Source organism: Silurus meridionalis, chromosome 24 (genome assembly GCF_014805685.1).
Source record: "Silurus meridionalis isolate SWU-2019-XX chromosome 24, ASM1480568v1, whole genome shotgun sequence".
Lineage (NCBI taxonomy): Eukaryota > Metazoa > Chordata > Actinopteri > Siluriformes > Siluridae > Silurus > Silurus meridionalis.
This window is the reverse complement of record NC_060907.1, coordinates 6,998,492-7,022,026: the sequence shown is the minus strand read 5'-3', so window position 1 is coordinate 7,022,026 and position 23,535 is coordinate 6,998,492. Positions and strand designations below refer to the sequence as shown.

Sequence of the window (23,535 nt, the reverse complement as noted above, 5' to 3'; positions counted from 1 at the left end):
CCAAAAGACACTGGGCAGTACTCGTTATGGCTTTAGTAGTATGGGTCATTTGCATATATATTTCCCTTAACCAAAACCAACATCATCCAGCAGATATATCAGTCCCTTTGTCTAATATTTCTCTAAATAACTGCTCCCAGCCCGCAGCATACCTAGAAAGTCGCACAATGTCCACATATAGATACAAAAGGTCTAAACCACTAGGGTCTCTAGGTCACCTGGCTAAAACTAGTCTCACTTCAGAACAGGCTACAAAGGTTTCTGTATATATGGCCAGAAACGTGCTTGCAGAACAGTTCCGGTGTGCATTGGGCGTTTTAAATAACACCAAGGTCCTACCATCCTTTCCAGTAACTGCACAACATATGTTTATAACATATACTATATCCCTTTTTCATCCCTGCAACTCTACAGAGATAAAAAACACTCCTGAATACGAGATGAGACTTGAGGCTCGAATGACCGACACGGATAAAGAAACAGACATTATAGTGGTCACTGGAGTACCCCACAGAGTTATACCTCGCATATTAGGCACCCGCAGTTGTATTGATATTACGCTTTTATGGTATTTCGGTTTTCCCCAAGTAGGGATCCCGCATGGCACGTTTGAAAGAACCTCAGTAGAATCTCTAGCGTATTGGGATGTTTTGTATAAAATTTTAGTATATGTCCCTAACTGGCAGGAAGGGATGAACTTACCTAGAATACAATTTAGTTTCAGATACAAGAACCCCAACTATCCTCTAACCCAAAAGCCCGACCTGTTTCAGATGCGGAAAGAATCAATGTAACATCAGTAAAGCAATATGCTGAAACTACAAACATTCAGCCAAACCTTAACCTGTACAGACAATGGTTGGTAGATTCGGGGCGTGCAGCAGTGCCCCACTCTACATGCATTGTATGTGACAGAAGATCTCGATGTCCACCTCGTGTTATGCCGACAGTAGGGTTAGAGGCATGTGACAAAGCACCTTATGACACCACTCATCTTTGTCCAGCTATATGTTTTTTGGGTTCAGCTGCTGTTGATTATGGTGCCAACTGGATGCGCTCACGTAGTGCTGCACACCAAACATATCCTTTTACTAATATCCTTTGTATTATGTATATAGATGTATATCTGTCTAGCCATCTATCTATCTGTGCCTGATTACTGATCTTGATACTAATAACATACCCGTGGAGGTTTACTTCTATATTTCCCACTTTCATGGCAAATGCTTTAAGTCGTTGCTTGTCCAAATTATGTTGTATGAACCATGTTGTTGTTGTGAGTTCTTCATGTTGTGTGCAGGAACATGGCCGCTGGTGAACCCAGGTGGCTACAGCCGAATCTGCGACTGTTTCCTGGTGTGTGTGCATTCGCAGAAACATGTTATGAGGGATATCGCTTCGCCTTGACACATTCAGGGGTCCCTGTGAGGCATGTGCAGCCTAACCTATGACCATCAGACACATTGCTTGTGGTGCCAAGACGGTGACGACTGTCCTTTGGGTGACCGTGCCATGATGGACCCCATGAGTGGTTCGGTTTTCCTCCACAGAGGATGAGTTTGCTTGGGAAACAGATGAGGACCAGCGAGACCAGTGACCGCCATTTTGCGCCATGCTAACATGTTTTCTCCGGAGGGAACGTGGTTAGACTCCATTCAGAACTCTGTCTATAATCTTCCTGGTGGACTCCAGATGGTCACCCGAGTCTTCACAATACGCGCAATCTCCTGGCTGAGTCATTTGGGGTTCTTTCCTTCTCAACAAGAGCCCGAAACACCCATAGTTTCCTGCTTACGACCTTCGTCATGCAACGCACTACTGTAACATACTACACCATTACCTTAGGAGGCTATGTTCTATGGACAACGGAACCAGCAACACATCGGGATTGGCACTGTCGCCCTATCCTGATTCACAGATATCGCACATTATGCGGACTACATTGTTTAATTTCAATTTTCATTTTGTTTATGTGTCTCATATTTAACTGCATGTACACCCACGACTAAGGATGACCTTGGTGGTGATTCCACTGTCGCGCCACTGGCGGGCAGAGTGGGAATTTTCCCTGGCATGTTTGTCTACAGGGTTTTTCGCCCACTCCTAGTTCATCGATGTTGTGGTTTGGCGCACCCATTAGTGTGAGGGTGGGAGTAATGTCGATCTTATAATGTTGCATTGTCGATCTTAATCATTTTGCTTTTATTTCTTTTACTTTTTGTTTTTGCTTTATTATTCTTTTCAACACACGAGTGCCTGGTAAAGTGCTAGTAACCTCTTCCAGGGCTCCAACAAGACCCCTGCGATACGCAAAGTATCTGGGTCAGAAGAAAACTACATATGCCAAAGAAGTCAAAGACTTTTACTTTGTTCTACTGCTGTATTACATGACATGTATGATTGAGAAACGGTTATAAGTGGTTATAAGCGGAATGTGAGACTATAAAGTCTCAGAGGGGGGAGTAATGTCGAGAAAAATATTTTAATCAACCATATCTAGCGTGTGTTATAATCAAACTAATATTATCAAACTAAATTAACCTAATTAACTTAATAAAGCAATATAGAACTTATTAGATATAATAGAAGTAGTCTGACAAAACCTATTTGATCTATATGTTAATCAAACCTTTATTTACATCAAGTATTAATAATAATAATAAGGTATTTACATGTGTGAGTAGGATAGAATCTGACTGAATGTTATGAGTGTATGGAATAGGCAAAGAAGGACAGGAAACAAACTTGAGGGAGATTAAGCATCTTTATTGAAATAGCAAGGCGTACGGGCTTCAGCAGCTGCAGGAGACATGTAGGAGTAGCTAGGCCCAAGGCCGGGTGAAGACACAGAAGCATGGGCAGGAGACATGAAAGAGCAGCTTGGCCCGAAGCCAGGTGAAGGCACAGGAGCACGGTGACTTGGCAAAGCAACAGGCCAGTGTGAAGGATAGGGAGAAAACTGTGGTGTAGTGTCAGGAAGTAGGAGCATCCGTGACGGCTGTTGAGCTCAGGAGAAGTCTGTGTGCTCTTGTCACGCGTAGAAGTGCTCTGCACAATGCGAGGAGGCAGGAAGGCATCCTCAGGGACACTTGGGCTGGAAAGATGTTCAAGAAAATGAGTAAGCTCAGCGGCAAGTAAGGAGAGCTGAAACTGGCGAAATTGTCGTGAAGAATGCCCAACTGAGTCGTTCTGGGAGGCAAACGTGGTGGAGCTGAGCAAAAGAGACCAACAGAGATAAGATATTAGACAGGGTCAAATCACGGTGACGACGGGCATAAGCAAAAGATAACACTCATGCAAGAAAAAAGATTCTACACACAGTGTAACATTCAGTTCAGAATGCACAATTAAAATATAACCTAGGCGCATACAACTATTAATTAAAAGTATTATAATCAAGCACAGTATACAAACAATGCTATAACTCAATTAAATGAAAGTAGAATAGCAAAACAGCATTATAAAAGAATAAAGCATAACACTTACCCATTGCAAATGCAGGAGGACAAAATAGGCCGCAAAAAGGTTGTTCACACTTGAGAGACTGAAGAACGTATGGTTGAATCCAGAGAGAAATAAGGGCTTTATACTCACTCATATTTTTTTTATGTATAAAATTATGGGCGAATATAAGGGAAATTGGAAAAACAGGAACTCCAAATATGGTGTTATTTGGAAGAATGAACACCAAGGCCAAAGATAAGGGGAATTGACAAGGATAGGCAAGATCCGAGACATAAGGGGACTTGGCAGAAGAAGGCAGACATAAGGGGAATTGACAAGGATAGGCAAAAGGGGACAAGGAACGGCAAGAAGGCAGACATAAGAATTTCTCAAGGCCAAAGAATTTGAAAAATAGAAAAGACACGGTGGCTACAGGGTATAAATACAAGCGAAACGAACAGTCAGTGTACTTCCTCACTATGGCGTGCTCTATCATTTGTTGATGTGCTGTTCATTTTGATGTGAAGTACCCACCTTCTACTGAGCTCTTTGGAACGTGCATGGAAATAAAGAAGTTTTGCTTTTACTCATCCGGGACTGAGGATCCTTCATTGGCGGTTTGTGTCTATTATATTTGTGTTTTTTCTAGAATTGGCTGGGCATTATTGGGAATCCTCTGAGCAAAGAAATCCACCCTCGATGTGTCGCCTCAGAGACGGGCTCTGAGTTCCGACACAGTGCTCAGACCACACAGCGCACACTGCAACATTACGGTTTGGATGGCGTCCCAGAAAAAAAACCTCTTCTGAAGCTTCTCACAAGAAACCTGCAAACAATTTGCTGAAGACGACCCGAGTATGAATTAGTGGAACCATATCCTGTGGTCTGATGAGATAAACTTGTTTGGCTCAGATGGTGTCCAGCGTGTGTGCTGACGCCCTGGTGGGGAGAATCAAGAAAACTGTGTCTTGCCTACAGTCAAGCATGGTGGTGGTAACATCATGAAAACTGCCTTGCTGATGGTGAAGCACCACGTGTCTAGCATTCAGCAGATCAATGGAGGAGTGGACGAGGATCCCAGCAACAATCTGTGCAATTCTGGTGAATCCCATACCCAGGAGGATAAAAGCAGTGCGAGATAACAGTGGTGCACACACAAAATCACTTTGGACAGTTTTGAAATGTTCATTTAGGGCAGGGGTCACCAACCTTTTTGAAACTGAGAGCTACTTCTTGGGTACTGATTAATGTGAAGGGCAACCAGTTTGATACACACAGTTTTCAGTTTGATCTGAAATAACAAATTTGCTCAATTTACCTTTTATTATATGTTATTATTAATAATTAATAATATTCATCTATGTGAAGACACTGATCATGTTAATGATTAATTAACAATAATTTAACAAAGTAGGAAACAGCTATTTTTAGAAAAGTCCCGCGAGCACCATGTTGGTGACCCCTGATTTAGGGTGTACTCACTTTTGTTGTCGGTTATTTAGACAATAATTTGAGGACAGTAAATCTGTACTGCTACAAGCTGCACATTGATATCTAAGTTTAATTTCTATAATAGTGTCCATTAAGATACTAAAATGGTTGCTGAAATGTGTGAGAGGTGTACTCACTTTTGTGAGATACTGTGTGTGTGTGTGTGTGTGTATATATATATATATATATATATATATATATATATATATACACATGTACACATGCGTACACACACACACACACCTACTCCATCCACGAGTGTCCATTAAGATACTAAAATGGTTGCTGAAATGTGTGAGAGGTGTACTCACTTTTGTGAGATACTGTGTGTGTGTGTGTGTGTGTGTGTGTGTATATATATATATATATATATATATATATATATATATATATATATATATATATATATACACATGTACACATGCGTACACACACACACACACACACACACCTACTCCATCCACGAGTGTCCATTAAGATACTAAAATGGTTGCTGAAATGTGAGAGGTGTACTCACTTTTGTGAGATACTGTGTGTGTGTGTGTGTGTGTGTGTGTGTGTATGTATATATATATATATATATATATATATATATATATATATATACACACATGTACACATGCGTACACACACACACACACCTACTCCATCCACGAAACAGGAGGGTTGAAATAATGTTTGGAAAGCGTGATCGATCTGTCGAATCAACAAACATACATTTTCAACAGGCAGAACCGACACTTTCAACAATCTGCCGCACGTGTAATCACGTGAAAACAATCGGCTATTTGTGTACCGTGTTCAGTGTGTAAGTAACCGATGATTGTATGCAGAAAATAAAACATGGGGGGAAAAGCAGATTTAAAAACAGGATGCATGTAATATTTCATGGCAACATTTTTGATGACAGGAAACAAACATAACATGGAATTTTCAATTTAGAAGTGAGCACCAGATACAGATGTGTGTGGGGTGGGGGGGTCGGGGGTTTCAGGGATAATAGGCAAAAATATGAGATATATAAATTCAAGCACAGTGTGGCATCCGTTCGATGAGATGGATGATGAATAAATCATAAAGAAATGAATTTGATAATGAAAACCGGTACGGATAAGTAAATGTTACAGTGTCCTATAAAACATGGCATTACATTTGTAGCTCTTACACTCTGAAGCATATAAGCGTGTTTTTTTTTTTTTTTTTTACATCGAGAAACGTAGCTGGGGATGAAAGAAAGAGGCAAAGGCGCAGGTTAAGTGACAAAACATCCCATAATAGAAGCGTATACATACATATTCAATAGAATTTTTTTTTGTTTCATATCAAAATAGGGTTTATGTGTTAGTAACAGAAGCACGTAGAAATTCCAATAAGTTCGTTTTGTTAATTCGTCAAAATCCCACTTGGTGATGTCGGACGATCTGCGTCTCCCCAGGGGAAAAAACAAAACAAAGTCAGCGTGATTGAAGAGAGACGTGGTCATCCGAATCTGGTGCATTGTGGGATCTCGAGATGAAACCAGCTCTGCTTAGGCGTCTGTTGAGTCGCTTTGGAGCTTTTACATGTCAAGACTTTTTTTTTTTTTTTAAAGTTGGCTTTTTTTTTATACAGATGTTGATAAAGGCATTTAATTTTTCTCATTTCTTATAAGCCGATATCTTTAAAAATAAAAATAAAGACAGATAGGAAAAGAAAAGACTGCTGCCCAGGTGCCTGTGTAAAGGGAAAGAGTCTCTGTCTCAATAGCACCTGGGGAAAAAGCGCAGTGTGTGTGTGTGTGTGTGTGTTATTCCGATTTGTGACAGTACAAGTCCTTAAGTGCTTTCAGCTCCTCAATGAGGGTTTTGTTCTGGTTTTCCAGCACGGCCACGCGATTCTCCAGACACTTCACGTATTCCTTCTTCTTGCGGCGACACTCTCGCGCTGCCTCCCTGTGGCCAAAACAAAGCAGTACACTCAAAGAACATGCACAGAAAGCATTCAAATGCCTCAGTTTTACACTGATGCTACGTTTCTCTCTAATCCCGTCAACCTCAAGATTTCAAACAGGTTTCAACCCCAGAGTGCGTATGAGCGGTACCTGTTCTTCATGAGGCGGACCTCTCTCTTGCGCGTGACCTCCTCGGTACCTCCCTGCCCGGACGCCATCACCACTCCGGGAGTGATGGTGCCTGACGATGCCGTGCGAATCTGATATGCCTGGACATCGCCGGACGCAGCTGAGCGATAGATAGACAGACAGAAAGACAGAGACAGACAGAGAGACAGAGAGAGAGAGAGAGAGAGAGAGAGAGAGAGAGAGAACACATTTTATCCACAAAAGCTACACAGGCTGTAAAAACAGGTATCCTCGACCCTCATTCTGAACACTGGCATTCCACAGGGCTGTGTTCTGAGCCCACTGCTGTATAACTCTAACATCTTTAATAAGTAAGCAGATGACACCACTGTGGTTGGATTGGCATACAGGGAAGAGATCCAAAGCCTGACTCTCAATGCCATTAAGATTAAGAGATCATTGTGGACTTCTGGACATCCAAAAGCAAGCGACACTCCCATGTCTACATCAACGTAACTGAATTAGAGTGAGTTTCAGGCTTTAAGTTCTTAGAGTTCCACATCTAAGCATCTGTCCTGGCACCAGCATAATTCAGCTCTGGTTAGGATTGTGCACCAGCGTCTATACTTCTTTAGGAGACTTAAGAAAGTCCAGATGCCCCCAGGATTTTAAAATTTTTGCATCATTGAGGGCAGCTAAACTGCATTTCGTTGCTGTGTACCTGACAAGGCAATGACAAAATCCTTTATTTACTTATCTAGACATCTATCTATCTAGACTTGTGAAGCTATAAGTGATTGATTTGGACTGTAATTAATATCAAGTCTGCTACAATGGCTTTAGGATCGAACCTAATTCGCTATGGTCTTATGACCGTGACGTGTCTTGCAATCTGCTATAGAAAACGTTTCAACACTCCGATCTGAGAAATAATCTGTGATCATTGTGTTGAGTTCTGTGAGGATGGATTTATCCCACTGTATAAACAAACATATGTGTTTATATAGATGAATGCTCACCCTGCACCACCACCTGGTTACTGGGCACCAGGATCTGCTGGCCGTCGCTGGTCTGAGCGTACTGCAGGATGGTGGCGCCCGACTGCGCAGCCCCTGTGTTTGTCATCGTCAAAGTCTGCAGGCCCTGAACGCCGTCTGTGCCGTTATTAGCCAGCTGGATGGCGCCGCCTTGTGTGATGGCAACTAAAAGAGGAAATAGAGCAGAGAGATGTTTACAAACCAACAAATATTCAATAGTGAACTAACACGAGCTGAATTCATTATCGTGCTTTATAAATACAAAAATACACTTACTGTATTGTCCACTGCTGGTTTGGTAAATGGGGGTGGGCACGGTGACTGCGGCTATAGCCGAGCCGATTCCTCTTCGTTTTTTTCCTCCTCTATCCGCGGCACGGCTGGAGTGTCCGACGAGAGATCGTTCAAGATTTTTCTGTGAAGGAAAGAATTCCATTATAAATCAGACGAAATACAAAAACCAGAGAGTTTCGAGACAAGAAGCATACAAACCTGTAAGAGGGTCGTCTGGAAAGGATCTCTCTCCTTTTCTGGGTGTCCGTCACACTGTCCACCGACTCCTGCGAGTCCTCGCTCTCAGCAATGGTGGAGATCTGGGTGAAGACCAAACATTAAAAAAAAAAAAAAAAAAAAACATGGTGGATTTATTAATGCTGAAGCAGGCAGTGGGGGGGGGGGGAGGGAATCAGTCCTGAAAGCCATGAAGTTCTCTCGCTCACCTGTACTGTTTGGACCTGGGGAGACTGGATGACAGACGGCTGTGCGGCCTGGATCACCCCATGAACCTGCACCGTCTGACCGTTGGGCAGCTGCACCAGGGTGACGGTGGGCCCTGTGACTGAGGCCTGGCCTGCTGCTATGGAAACCTGTTTCACACACACATGACAGATTACGATAACAGGAAATGATCGAATATATCTCATCCTTACGGCTGTTCCAGCTGTTTGTGGTTCTTCCCCAAACTCAATCACAAAACATAAGTAGCAGTAACAAAGCCAGCTTCATGAAGATGTGCTTTCCATGGGTTGGAGTGGAAGATCCCTTGCTATCGAGCTCTGACCCTATTGAACACCTTTGGGATGAATGTGAACGCTGACTGCACCCCAGGTCTCCTCACCTTCTCACCCACATCAGTAACTTTAACACCCTTGTGGCTGAATGAGATCTCAAAAATCTCCACAGAAATCTAGTGGAACATCTTCCAACAAATGTAAATGTGGAATGGGAAGTTCAAAAAGCACATATAGGTGACCACAAACTATTGCACATATAGCATGTTAAATATGGAAGAAGTCTCAGGTGTCAGAGTTTTGCCACCACTTGTATGCGAGTCCTCGGGTTTCTGGGTGTTGTGGTTTATAGGTAACATGAGAACCTGTGGGTTTTTATCTTATCAACATCAAAAAAAGGAAGAAATGTCCTATTTAAAGCCGTGAAAAAGAAACTTGTTTTGTTACGTTTGGCATCACGTGTTGTTACATATATCTATAAACGAGAAGCATCAGCCATCGGACTGAACTAAAGTGCCAAACTTGTTGCCCCAGGGGTAAATATAGTACAGAGATACCGAGGTTTATCTTTAGTCTGTTCAAGCTTCATAGAAAACCATGATGTCATGGCCATGTGGAACCCATGCACACATTTCTGTGCACACAGAAAAAAATAAATAAATAAAATATTCACACAAATGTAGATGTGGATAAAGTATCATCTCACCTGCGCCAGGGTGGCAATCTGCTGCGTGTCTGTCTCTGAGACAGCTGTCTCGCTGCCTTGTTGCACATCTGCTCCTGCGTCCATGGTCATTTAGAAACGTCACAGCGAGGAAACGAGGTGACTCGGTTAGCACGGCCTGCCTGGACCAGAGGACACGGGGGAAAAATTCAATTAAACCCAAGCTGTTTCATACCTACACAGTGTTTTTTAATATTTAACAGTGTTTAACATCAAGCCAGAAAACGTAGACAATAAATCGTTATACCATTTTGGTATACATTTTGTTTTGAACAGGAGAAACAGTAACTCTTCATCCTTTAATCTTCCGACTTGATTTAAGAAACTCTGCAAAAATTATAATTGCACATTAATATGGAGATGCAATTATTTGGATGATTTTTTTAAACGCAAACGCAGAATAATCTGCAATGTACAAGTCTGATTGCAGCATAATCACATTGTGAAGTCAAACCATACCAACTGTGCGTGATGAACTGGTCAAACTACACCGCCAGATGGACAAAAGTTTGTGGACACCTGACTGTAAGATCATGCGCTTTTTGGACATCCAATTCCACATTTAATCCCCATTTGCTGTTATAAAAACCTCCACTCTTCTGGGAAGATGTTAGATTTTGTATTGTGCATGTGGAAATTTGTGCTCATACAAGGGTGTTAGTAAAGTCAGGTGCTGACGTAGGTGAGGTGAGGAGGCCTGGGGTGCGGGCCGCAGTCCGCGTTCACATTCATCCCAAAGAGTTTCAATCGGGTTGAGTTCAGAGTTTTATAGCAGGAGATCTTTCACTCTAACCCATGTAAAGCATGTCTTCCTGGAGCTAGCTTTGTGCATGGGGGCATTGTCATGCTCGAACACTTTTAATCTCCTGGCTGATATGAAGGGAAAGTTTTATGCTATAGCATCCGAAAACAACTTGTACAATCGTGTGCCTTCAAATATGTGGTAACAGTTTGGAGAAGAACCACAAAAGTCAGGTGTCCCAATACGTTTGTCCTTATAGTGCACGTCTCCAAGGTTTCTTTCGCATTGTATTGCCATAGTAAACATTTGCAGGAGTCTCCAGTGTCAGTGCATTATAGGTAATTACATGGACGTTCCACAACATTAAACTACAAAAAGACCAAAAAAATGTACCATGTGTCATTCGTCAAATAAAATAAAATAAAAAATAAGAAAATCAAGATTATAATATAGGAGGAATGAAACACTCGCACATGCTGTTATTGAAAAATTATCACAGTAACATTTTATTTATTAATTATCATACAGGGTTGCTATAAAGCCACCTTTTATACTCAATAGTCAAAACAATGATCAATTTCTTTCTTCTTTTTTTAAAATAGGCAAAAAATTCTCATGTCTCAGATAAAAATCTAGAAATCACTGCTTATATTGAGATGTCTAATAAGGGTCTCTGGTCTGCAGTGATCATGTTTCTGTAACTGGAGTGTCCAGGTTTATATGTCAAAGTGCTTCGGGTTCATAGCAATAATAATAAAAAAACCTGGACAGGAATAAACCACTTGGGAAGAACACAGCCTGTGTCACGAATAGAAATCTTTATTTGTGCTGTTCACGTGTGAATTCCGACGTGGCTCAAATCTACTAGACGTCATCGGCAATAAACGTAATAAATAATAAAAAAAAAAAAAGAGAAGAGAGTGAGCGAGTGAGTAAGGTTTGGGCGTTTGCTAAATCCGAATTGTTTCACGCAATCACGATTTCCATACGATGGCGTGAACGCTTTTCGGTTGCGCCGATTAATCGCATTGCACTACAGGATCAGCTCTGAGATCTTGTAACGGCACTATATATCTTAAAATATAGATATTATGTGTGTATATACATCCTCCGGGGTAATTCGGATGCTTGGTGATCTGTAATCAGAAGGGTTTCAGTAAAACTTTGAAATAAATGCCTTGTCTAATCAACACGATCCTTTAAAACTACTATAATTGCACAATGTAGTGACTCCACTGGGTGTTTTTTTTTTTATCATAAATCCAGCTAATGTGGGTTCTATAACTTTTCTTTATTTTTTTTTTTAATGGGTTTATTGGGAGAGTTAGAGGATGTTATCCATCCAGCAATCACGTCTGATCTACACTTTTTTGGCGCCTTTTTTACTTCCTCATCCACGAACAGCAACAGGATTATCAACTCGCTAGAGAATCGACTCTTTTGAACAATACGTTCGAGGGAATCGGTTCACAACGTTCGAGTCGCAGCCGCATCAAGGCAAACCCCTTTACATAAACCTCTAAAATGCATTTTTTCCCGTTTTATGTTCAAAGTCTAAACTCTATAAAATACGACCTAATCTGTAGTAGGGCTGTATTTAATAGTGCTTGCACAAGCACTAATATCGCAATTGTATTATTACCGCATAAATAATTAATTAAAGCACGCTCACCTACAACGTCCATTTTTTTTGGAAGTGTATATTTTCAGTATTATATGCAACACGCACCAATTAACCGAAAAATCCAATCGAGCGAATTATTTTAAATCGATTAATTTCAAATCGATTCAGATAAGTGTTTGAGAGTCGGTTCGACGCTCGGTTCGGAATCGGTTCAAATAAAATTGTGTCATTCAAACAAGAAATAACATTTATATATAATATTTTGAAAAGGACAAAACATTTACTAAGGATTAAATAAAGCCTAGTGTTGGATGAGGAATAAAATATCGCGCTGTATTTATTTTAATAGTGGAGTGAACCCGCAGCGTTGATGCTAAACGGACTGTATGAGGGTGTAGTAGGGATATAAAAAGCAGGAGGAGGTATTCTGTGTGGAGATACATGATGAAGCTTCTCTTTTTAGATGTTAAACTGCTCTGTAATGTAGAGTTAGTGTGATAATGTGTATAAATGTGTACACACAGGGCAGTCAGTCGTGTTTAGCTAGCGTGCTAACGCTGCACGCTCGCGCGCTTCTGGGAGCCTGTATTTCCCGGTGCTAGGCGCGCTTAGGGTCGGACCGCGGCGTTACTGATACCAAATGCGTGTTAAATATATTTCTAGGAGTCCATCTGTCTTCCCTGAACACCCCCCGGGATCGGTGTGAGTCACTGACTGAATGCTATTCGGTGCAGCTCAGGCTGTGAAACAACAGCAGTAAGAACAACAACATGCCCACGGCCGCCATGATCGCTTTGTGTAGAGAAAAAAAACGCCACGACTTTTGTGGGGGAAAGCCAGACGCGCGTCTGATTTGCGCCGCGTATCTCCTCCTTACCCGCTGACGGACTCGCTTACTCGCTCTCTCTGTTCTCGCGTCACTCCCGGGCCCTCCGGAGCTCCACTTTTTATTCAGTCCGACACGTAAGAGCCCGCGTCAGGGTACACCTCCGCCGCGTCACCGCAGACAACAACAGCACGAAACTGCGGCACGACGCGATGTCGGCCCGCGCCGGAAATCGTCGAGCGCGCCCGAACAGGCACGAAGCAAGGCCGGAATTTCCCGAAGGGAGCGTTCGGCCTCTTATTGCGCATGCGCAGGTAATCGGTCCCGTGAAGACGCACGAAAGCACCCCCCCCTTCATGACTTTCCGAAGCGAGCCCTTGGCCCCGTGTTGCGCATGCGCCTGAACTCGCACCGTGATTGGGTCACACTTGACTGCAGCAGCCTTTTTCTCAAAACAGTGCATATGATCGAAATAAAAATACACGATTTAATTACTAGTCAAATGTGCAGGAAAATTGTAAAGGTGAAAGTTAAAATGTATAATGAATTTGGAATAATTGGGAACGAAAGTTGGAAATAAAAATTTCCATTTTTGAAAATTTATGAAAATTACTGGTAACTCTGAGGATTATAATATAATATAATATAATATAATATCCATCTTAAATGACTACTACTAGCAATTATTATTCTAAAAATATTATGAAGAAAATACACGAAAAACATCAAAACATTCAAAATGAGGTATACAGTTATATTATATTATATATTATTATTAATATAATAATAATAATAATAATAATAATAATAATAATAATAATAATAATTTAAAAAACTGTGTAATTTGGCTGTGGGAATTTCCCTACATAGTTTTAATGGTAACTATTGCTCTGCATTATGGGTAACAAAACAGCTGTGATTTCAGTCATATAGTATCTTAAGCATGCTGAATGATATAAATATATATGTAAAATCCCCTAATTTATAAATATATATTCAAATACATATTTATTAAGTTAAGAATACAAACGCGTCTTTCTTTTCAATTATATCTTCTTATTTTAGCGTGACAACGATTCCGATTGGTCAATTCAAACACATGACGCAAATCTTCACCAATCAGAGACGCCTGCTTGCCGGTGTGTCCCGCCCACTCAGAAAAGAACCCGGAAATGGCTCGGTGTGTCATTTGAGTGAGACGGAACAGAAGTAGCAGAAAGTCTGAAAGCAGGAGTTGTTTATTAGTGTTTGGTTTGGTTTTGGTAGGCGTTTATTTGGTCGGTTAATTATGGCGTCGTTGTTTAAGAAGAAGACGGTGGAGGGTGAGTTTACATTCGAAATGGGGGAGTTTGGGTTGATGGAAGTCGAAAGAAGCCAAGTGAGCTAACAGGAGTGTAAATAAAAGAAAGAGTGTAACTTCAATTCATTGGTTCATGTGAAAAAATGGTTAATATTTGTTAGTTTTATGGATGTAATTGATAATTTATTTGCTGTAACCGATTTCTGGTGATTGTATTGGACCTTGTCAACACAAAGGCTTGGCATGTGAATAGAAAGAGACAGAGTTTCTCCTCTCTCTCTCTCTCTCTCTCTTTATTTATATACACATGTTGACTCCGTGTCATTTCTGCTCTTGTATTTCAGATGTCATTAAGGAGCAGAACAAGGAGCTGAGAGGAACTCAGAGGCAGATCACGCGAGACCGGGCTGCACTGGAGAAACAGGAAAAACAACTGGTAAAACACTCCCCCTTCCACTTTTACACCAGCTGTGCGTCATTTCCGGTACCACACAGCGTTACTATACGCGAACGAGGCTTTTCGACGACTCTCGGGGGTCTGTGACGTTTATTCAAGAGTTTCAGGTTACGACGATGCAACACGCAAAACTAGTGATGGAAAGATCGGATCATTTTAGTGAATCGGTTCTTTGAATCTCATTCATCAAAATTAACGAATCATTTTTTTGGGAGTCATTTAATTCTTTTTGTTTCCTTTGATCAGATGTGAAATAAATTGTTACATTTTCAATAACAGGTCCCCCAAACATGTCTACACACACCAGCTTAGTTTCATTAATGAAAATATAACCATGCAGCTAAGGACAAATCATGATAAACAGAATGGGTAGATCGCTCTTCTGAGTCACATTAAAGACTCGTTTAAAGATGAACGAATCGTTCTTGAAGGACCAGCACTATACACAACACTCATTGTTCTGAAAGGGGATAAAAAAGAATAAGAACTCGGATTGTAACTTTTTTCTTCTTCTAAAGAGCGAAACTAAATATAAAAGAGAGAATAAAAAAAAGAAATATTTTATTTATTAATAAAATTATATATATATATATATATATATATATATATATATATATATATATATATATAGAAATAGAAATCCATGTCAAATTAAATACACAAACAAACACTGTATGGTGTTTTCTTTATATTTTTGTAAAATTATCCCAAACTTTGAAAGTCTTTTTCTTTGGCTTGAATCTTTCCTCAGTCTTTCACTGTTTTCTCCTCCCAGCCTCCATTTTCCGTTCTGCAGCATGTTCTGTGTTTACCTGTCCAGAGCGCTTCAGAGTTTAGCAAGTGGTGCCTCGCTGCTTTTTTGTATTCAAGTTACTAGATTTACTCAAGGAATCGTTTCAGCCCTAATGACTGTGACAAAAGTCAGCAGGGAACGTCAGTATCTTATTAGTAAATAGACAGACAGACAGACAGACAGACAGACAGACAGATAGACAGACAGACAGACAGATAGATAGATAGATAGATAGATAGATAGATAGATAGATAGATAGATAGATAGATAGATAGAGATCCAAGGCATAGATCTATACCAAGGCATCACCAAGCTGCCACTCTTGGGCCCTTGAGCAAGGCCCTTAACCCTCTGTGCTCCAGGGGTGCTGTATCTTGCCCGACCCTGTGTTCTGACCTCAGGTTCTTAACAAACTGGGTTGTGCGAAGAAAAGAATTTCACTGTCTTATAATGTATATCTGACAAATAAATGCTCTTCTATTCTATTCTATTCTATTCTCTATGCCATTTCCTATTACCTACTTCACCTTCTGCACATGAATCGCAAATCCCTGTACATATGGAATCATTCCCCTCATTTAACATATTGCTATTTATAGATTTAAAAAGGCAACTAATGCACGTCTGGATAGATGCTAACTGCATGTCATCGGCAGTTGGTAGTCTGTACATATACTTTGCACAATGACAGTAAAGTTAAAACTAATCTAAATACAGTGGAACCCGGTTATCTCGCCCTCGGTTATTTCGACAACCCTATCAAGTCGACGTTTTTGAAGTGGAACCGCCAAATTCTCGCTTTTTCTAAGCAATTTTTAATGGTTATGTCGACTTTTTTTATGTCGCCGAACCCTGATATCTGGAGCACAAGGGGGGAAAAATTTGCCAGTTATCTCAGTGCAGCCGCAGAAGAACTCGCAGAAGTGGCGGAAAAATCAAGGCTTACAGCTGCTACAGGTGTTGTATTGTATACTGGTGAATCTCTGCTGTTAGTTAGTGCACATATGCCTTTTGTTGTTAAATTGAGAGCCGTTGAGAGAGTACCGGTGGGAAGGCACGTACCGGGAAACGCATGAGCGATAACAACGACCGCCGAGAACCAACATATACCAACAATAACGGACGGTGAGAGTGTGGAAGTTTAAATAGGAGCTGGTGATGATGCTAAACGAGCACCATATGTGCGTGATTGAAGCGGAGCTTCAGAGAAAGCGGCCGAGAAAGCACCTGCCACGCCGAAGGGGGCTGAAGAGGTGGATTTCTGACAGTTAACAAACATGTATGTACATTTTTATAGCATGCCATCATCAAACAAATCGCGGCAACGCTGTTGTCTTAAAAAACCTTCAAAAACACGTGCATGCACATTCTCATTTATTAACGCACATCATGTACATAAAGAAATTTTAAGCACGTTAATATATTGCCGCCATTTTGATTTTCGTTTATCTCGATCATCGGTTACCTCGATGCTTTTTGGCGACCCCCTAGGACATCGACATAACCGGGTTCCACTGTATATAAAATATGTTTACAGCAACATCATATGAAGTCTGTGGCTGTTGAAGTAAAACAATTAAATTTAAAGCCTCTGAGCAGTGAAAAATGTTGTTATTTTTGCCCGTGTCTGAGGATATTATTAGAACATAGACTTATAGCATTGTAGTAAATTTTACTTCGTTTGAAACCCCTGCAAATGAGCCGGATTAGAACAAGTGCATTAATACAAACCTGAGATTTGTCTCGTAGCTTGCAATTGTAATTTAAGAGAAAGTAATCAGTATTCGAGATGTTTTTGACATAAAAATCTTGACTCTTGATCACTCCCTCTTTGTTAAATTACAATTGCAAGCTACGAGACAAATCTCAGGTTTGTATTAATGCACACGTGTGGATGAAAAACGGAGAGAAAAATATGCTTTTTCAAACGAAAACCTATTACATGTGGACATGGCCTCAAGGTGTTTTTGTTAATTGACTTTAGTTCAGTTTTATAGTTTCATGGTAAATTGCACATGAACAATCCTTCTGTTGCTGTAGGATTGTAGTTTGGTGTTAATTTATTGAGCTACAGTAGCTTATTTGGTAATATAATAGCACATATCAGGGATTCTGACTCTGGCATATATCAGAGATTGTGAAGTAACGCGTGTTATAGTTGGAATTTAAAAAAGTTTTGTCTGGTGTTAAATATGGTCTTAAAAACTTTTAGGGAAGTCTGCATGTTTGTGTCTGGAAAAGTATGGAATTTTCAAATGAAAATTGTGTAAGAACCCTGTATACCGCCATCTACAGGAAGCTAGAGGAAGTGGTGTAGCAATAGAGTGGTGCGAGAGAAGCTTGAAAGCACTTGCTACATGGTGACCTGTATATCATGCACACTGTATACATACTGTAACTGTCTTCTTGCCCGAACAGGAGATGGAGATCAAGAAAATGGCGAAATCAGGGAATAAGGAGGCGTGTAAGATTCTGGCCAAACAGCTGGTGCAGCTGAGAAAGCAGAAGACCAGGACGTACGCCGTCAGCTCCAAAGTCACATCCATGAACACTCAGACCAAACTAATGCACTCACAGATGAAGATGGCAGGAGCCATGGGCACCACGGCGAAAGTACGCAATAGTTCATCGTTAATCTTTTTATTGGAATTTAATAATGATGGTAGATAACATGAAGTTAAAATGCCATGGTGTGTCCTTTTACCAGACGATGCAGGCAGTCAATAAGAAGATGGATCCTCAGAAGACATTACAGACAATGCAGAACTTCCAGAAAGAAACAGCGAAGATGGAGATGACCGAAGAGATGAGTAAGAATCAGCCTTTTAATTTTTAATGTTTTAAAACCTATCGATCAGCTGGAGTGCAAGAATAGAACGCCTGTATGCCTTTTCTTTCCCCTTTTCAGTGAGCGACACGCTGGACGATCTCTTCGAGGACTCTGGAGACGAGGAAGAATCTCAGGACATTGTGAACCAGGTGCTGGATGAGATCGGCATCGAGATCACTGGAAAGGTGAGGCAGCGACGCGATTTCATACATGCCAGAGATTGAAAAAAACTGGAAAAAAAAGATAATTAATGGCTTCAGTAATATAAACACAAGATTCAGATTTTTTTTTAAACATGTTGAAATTACATACCTTGATCACTACTCATACTCAAATAGGCAACATTTATACTTTCGATTTAATAGAAAAATCTACTCTGATATGCAAATGTCCCGATGTCTCGATAGTTATTTGCAAATTGGCAAAAACATGTACCGGTAGTTTTTCCGGGTGGTGTTGGATCTGTAATGATCGCAAATGTTGAGCTATTTAATGAGTTGCTCAGTAGCTCCTAGTTTTATAACCATAAATGACTGTATAACATTGTAGAAAGGACATTACTCATAATCCTACATTCCAGTGCTCATGTTAGTTCTCACTCTAAAGTGTTCTGTATTGTTTAAAGACTATAATCACACTCTTGATGTCACCCAAATGAGGATGGTTTGGTCTTAAGGATTCTTCCTCATAACATCTAAGGGAGTTTTTTCCTGCCACAGTTGCCACGGCTGCTTATCAGGGATAAATACACATCATAAATACACATCATTATTTTTCTACATTCTGAGTTGCTTTTCTGCTCAGCTTGTAAAGAGTGCTGATTTGAGGCACTATAGTCTTCCTCAAACCAATCTAACCATTTTTTCAAATCAGTGTAATTCAGTATTGTATCAAAGCAGCTTTAAACAAATAAAGCGGTAATAAGATTATATAAAATAATTTTTTTTTTAAGTTATAAAAGAATATTGCCTATTAATAAGTTATTTTTAATTGTTTATCCCTAATGAGCGAGCCAGTGGCGACTGGAGAGGAAAAACATATAATATGGGATAATATGAGAAAGAAACCTTGAGAGGAACCAGACTCCTCGGCCTCATCTTAGTGCCACCGAATGTCCATTAATTACAATACATTCAAATTTCTTGAGTTGCTCAGCAGCTTCATGGATCTTAGACTATAGGTTTTTCCTCCCCAGATCTCTCCTTTTTCCCCCTCAGACATGACTGCCTCTCGTTGGATGTTTTTAGTTTTTCGCACCATACTGCATAAACTTTAGAGACTGTTGTGTGTGAAAATCTCCAGAGATCAACATTTTTACACAGAAAATCCCTCAAAACAAGTCACAGTTATCACGTTTTCTCAAATTCTGATGTTTGAAGTGAACATTGAAGCTCTGAAACATGATTACATGATTGGCTATTTGGATCGAAATAAGGAGTTACAAGTAAAGGGATATATTCAGGTGTAGGCATTTGGTGGCCTGAAGACAAAATATTACAGAATTTACCAAATTATTTAATTGGATATATACTTGCCCAATGGACAATAAGTGTAACTTTTAACATTTTGTAATTTTTTTGTATTTATTCATTTATTGGTTTGTTTGTCATTGTATCTTTGGCATGGTAGAAAAAAATGAGTGTCCAGTTATAGAAAAATAAGGAACAACCATAAGACCGGAAATCCCAAAGTGCCACTTATACCATAGTTTCGCCATCAATTTCTTTTGTACATTTATGTAGATTCAGTGAAAGACTTTTTTGTTTCTAGAGAATTTCTAGAAACCATTACAGATCTGAAACATCATTTTAAGAGCTTTTACTTCAAAGCACTTTCTGCTCGCTTGTATTCCTCAGAACACCAGATGTGTTTGTTATCCTGATCATTATTTAAAATCAAACAAACCACAGTGTTTCTTTTTTCTTTTCTTTTTCCTGTATACTTTCTGTGGAATCCTGATATCTCGATACTCCTTGTCGATGGTGAAAGTGTTTTTTTTTTTTTAAGCCCTAACGGTTCTCTGGTTTCCTCTGCAGATGGCCCACGCTCCCGCCGCTAACCGTAACAAACCCGTCGCCTCCGCCTCCAAAGCAGATGGGATATCGGACGAGGAGATCGAGAGACAGCTAAAAGCTCTTGGCGTGGATTAACGCCGACACGTAGTTTTCTGATTCGCCTGGCAACACACACATACACGATCACTACTGAACTTTCAGACTTGACATTTGCAGTCACTTAAACATACCTACTCGGGAGTTTAGTTCCACAGCTGGAAAATTCAATTCCGTTACTGTTTCAGGACTTTTGAAAATCAACTCAAATTCTCCATGTTTACTGTTTTGAATGCATGCGTGACATATCCTTGGTTTTATTCACTATTGGAAAAAAAAAAAAAAAAATTTATTCAATGCATGAGAGGTTGAAATCAAATCCTAAAGCAAAAAAAGCCCTCCTTTCCCTGAACTCTCTAGAGAGATCAACCTCCAATACCAGACAAGAAAGAGTGGCAGTGTACTTCGGGAGTTGATTCACTCTCTTCTTTTGTTCTTTCACTTCTCACATCTCGCCTTTTTGTTGTTTGATTCCTTAAAATAAAACCTCTCAGATGTCGGGTACGATCCGTTCATCAGTAGCGTTCATCTTATTGAAGAAATGACTTCCCAAGCACTTTATTCCCTCCTTCATGTCTCAGAACTACATGTCTACGATTGCTTTCCAGGATGGATTTCTTTTTTTTTTTTTGGGGATTTCAGCTGAATAACAATGAATTAACGAAGAGTTAACGAAGCGTGCAAATCAGCAGCTGGCATGACCAAGCTAGATTGCTTTTTTATTTTGCTGTCGTTCTTTAATGTTTTTTTTTTTTTCTCTCCCTGCTCAAACCCTTACCATTTTTTTTAATTGTCCATCAGTATGACTTTTGCTGTAATTGAATGTTAGGCAGCGTTTTTTTTTCTTTGCTCTTGCTGTCAGGGTTTATTAAGCACATCTTTCTGACGGTGAGCTGAGAATTAGAGGTCAGGTTGGAATGGGAAAACTGTCTTAAATGAAGGATTGCACGTTTTGTTTTTTTACAATCACAACCGGGATTTCTTTATCTACTGTCTGAATATGATTTGTACATGCGCCAACCCCCCACCCCCCTGCCAGGCACAATCCACTGTGTCTTAAGAATCACACCAATAGTTTTTATACAGTACATGTGTAAATAATGCTTTTTTCCCCCCCTTAATCATAGCTGTATTTATCAGAGTTATGGGATGTTGATATTTGTTCAACAGTATAACATTTATGGGATTTTTTTTTCTTTGGTTAAACATGAATAAAGCGCCTTTTTAACTATGTTTTGCATGGTTTCTTTTCTAAGTGTATAAACTGTAGGCTTTGGCCTTGACACCAGAGGGCAGTGTGTAAGCATGGCGTACTTTTGACTTCAGTTCGAGATTTGAAGCTGGGTGTTGTACAGCTGGGACTGTAATCCGTGGAGTTCTTGAGCTTGCAGTAATGTTGCAGTGACTAAGCAATAGGAACATTACATCTTTTTTTCTTCATTTATACAATTATGCAATCAGCCAATCGTGTCGCAAAATGTCAGAACGAGGACAAATTGTGATCTCGGTGACTTCATGACATTCACAATTGTGTTGTTGGTGCTGGTTTGGTTACTTTAGAAACATCTACATCGACTGTATGATTTAATAGCTTATATCAAAGGTTTATTATCCTGAGATTTTCAAACAGAGTTCAGACTTAATGGTCTAAAAACATCCAGTGAGCAGAGAAAACATCGAGGGACCACTTTGCTGCCATGTTGAGCAAAAAAAAAGCTTGCCGAATGTGCATTCCAGTGGGTAAAACAGCAGAAGGCCACATCAGGCAACAATCCTTTTAGCTAAGTGTGGACACACACTGATCAGGCATAACATTATGACCAACTGCCTTATATTGTGTTGGTTTCCCTTGATGAGCCTCGGCTGCGTATGACCTTGTTGCCGGTTCACCACTGTTCCTTTCTTGGAGCACTTTTGATAGATACTGACCACTTCAGACCAGGAACATCCTACAAGAGCTGCAGTTTTGGAGATGCTCTGACCCAGACGTCTAGACGTCACAATTTCAATGTCAAACTCACTCAAATCCTTATGCCCGCCCATTTTTCCTGCACATCAATTTTGAGGATGAAATGTTCACTTGCTGCCTGATAAATCCACCTACTAACATTCAGTGGATCTGATCTACATCTGGATACGAGGCTAAATGAAAAACTCGACTTGTTAATGGAAGTCAATACACAGAAATGTACACAGAATTAGAAAGAGCTGCTCGTATTGCTCATATTGCTTTCAATTTGAGATCCTGAATCTTGTGGCCAGAAAAGTGTCCACATATCCCGACCATGGATTAGTGGCATCATTTAAACAATGGATGTAGTTAAAATACAAAAAGAAACTCTGTCTAACAAGCCAGGTAAAACAAAATCCATTGTTTCATCAAATTAAAATTCACTCAAGGTGTTTACACAGCCTACGGAAAAAATGCAGATTTACAGTACTGTCATGAAGAAGGAGCTGGAGGAGGCAGATTTGAAGATGCTGCGATTTTCATCGGGACCGACGAGGGCGGACAGGATTGGAAATGAGTTGATTAGAGAGACCTTGGGTGCAGGTAGGGCGTTTTGGAGATGAGGAGGAAGGAGGAAAAGAGGAAGACCAAGGAGGAGGTTCATGGATTTTGTGAGGAAAGACATGCAGGTAGTTGGTTTAAAAGTGACAGATGTAGAGATGTAGAGTGGTATGAAGATGGATGATCCGCTGAGGTGACCCCAAACGGGAGCAGCCGAAGGAAGAAGTTATGTATGGATTCAGGCAGTATATATTTTTTGCTATAAGTTGAATCCCAGCTGCTCATGTATGCATTTTTCTTCAAAAAAATCAACCCACACACTTGACACATGGCCTTCTGGTGTCTTCAATCCTGCTTCCTTGCTTCTTAGCTCCTCCCTCGGAGAACACGAGGACAGGAAACGTATTTGCCCAGTATGACTCTAATCTGTATACACACAGTTTGGTGTGATTGCACACTGAGCAAACATCAATAAAAACCATCACCGCACGTCTGTCTGTATGTCAGGTTCGAACAGCTCATTTTGCCTGATGTTTCCCCACAGACTTTCCTTCACACAGTCTTATTTTTTATTT

General features: G+C 40.3%; 2 protein-coding genes across 2 annotated transcripts; one reads left to right on the top strand and one right to left on the bottom strand.

Moving 5' to 3' along the window:
• Window positions 1-5,795: 5,795 nt before the first annotated feature.
• creb1a (cAMP responsive element binding protein 1a) lies at window positions 5,796-13,217 on the bottom strand. Its single transcript, XM_046837880.1, is given in 9 exon segments — window positions 5,796-6,866; window positions 7,016-7,154; window positions 8,014-8,196; window positions 8,308-8,373; window positions 8,376-8,446; window positions 8,524-8,624; window positions 8,751-8,897; window positions 9,748-9,887; window positions 13,009-13,217. Coding segments are annotated over 8 exon segments (942 nt in total). The 5' UTR covers window positions 9,838-9,887; window positions 13,009-13,217; the 3' UTR covers window positions 5,796-6,721.
• An 899-nt stretch (window positions 13,218-14,116) lies between these two features.
• Window positions 14,117-20,952, top strand: chmp2bb (charged multivesicular body protein 2Bb). Its single transcript, XM_046838296.1, has 6 exons — window positions 14,117-14,279; window positions 14,602-14,693; window positions 17,926-18,120; window positions 18,215-18,317; window positions 18,416-18,522; window positions 20,374-20,952. Exons 1-6 carry the CDS (start codon window positions 14,246-14,248, stop codon window positions 20,485-20,487), a joined length of 645 nt encoding a protein of 214 aa, XP_046694252.1. The 5' UTR covers window positions 14,117-14,245; the 3' UTR covers window positions 20,488-20,952.
• Window positions 20,953-23,535: the final 2,583 nt, after the last annotated feature.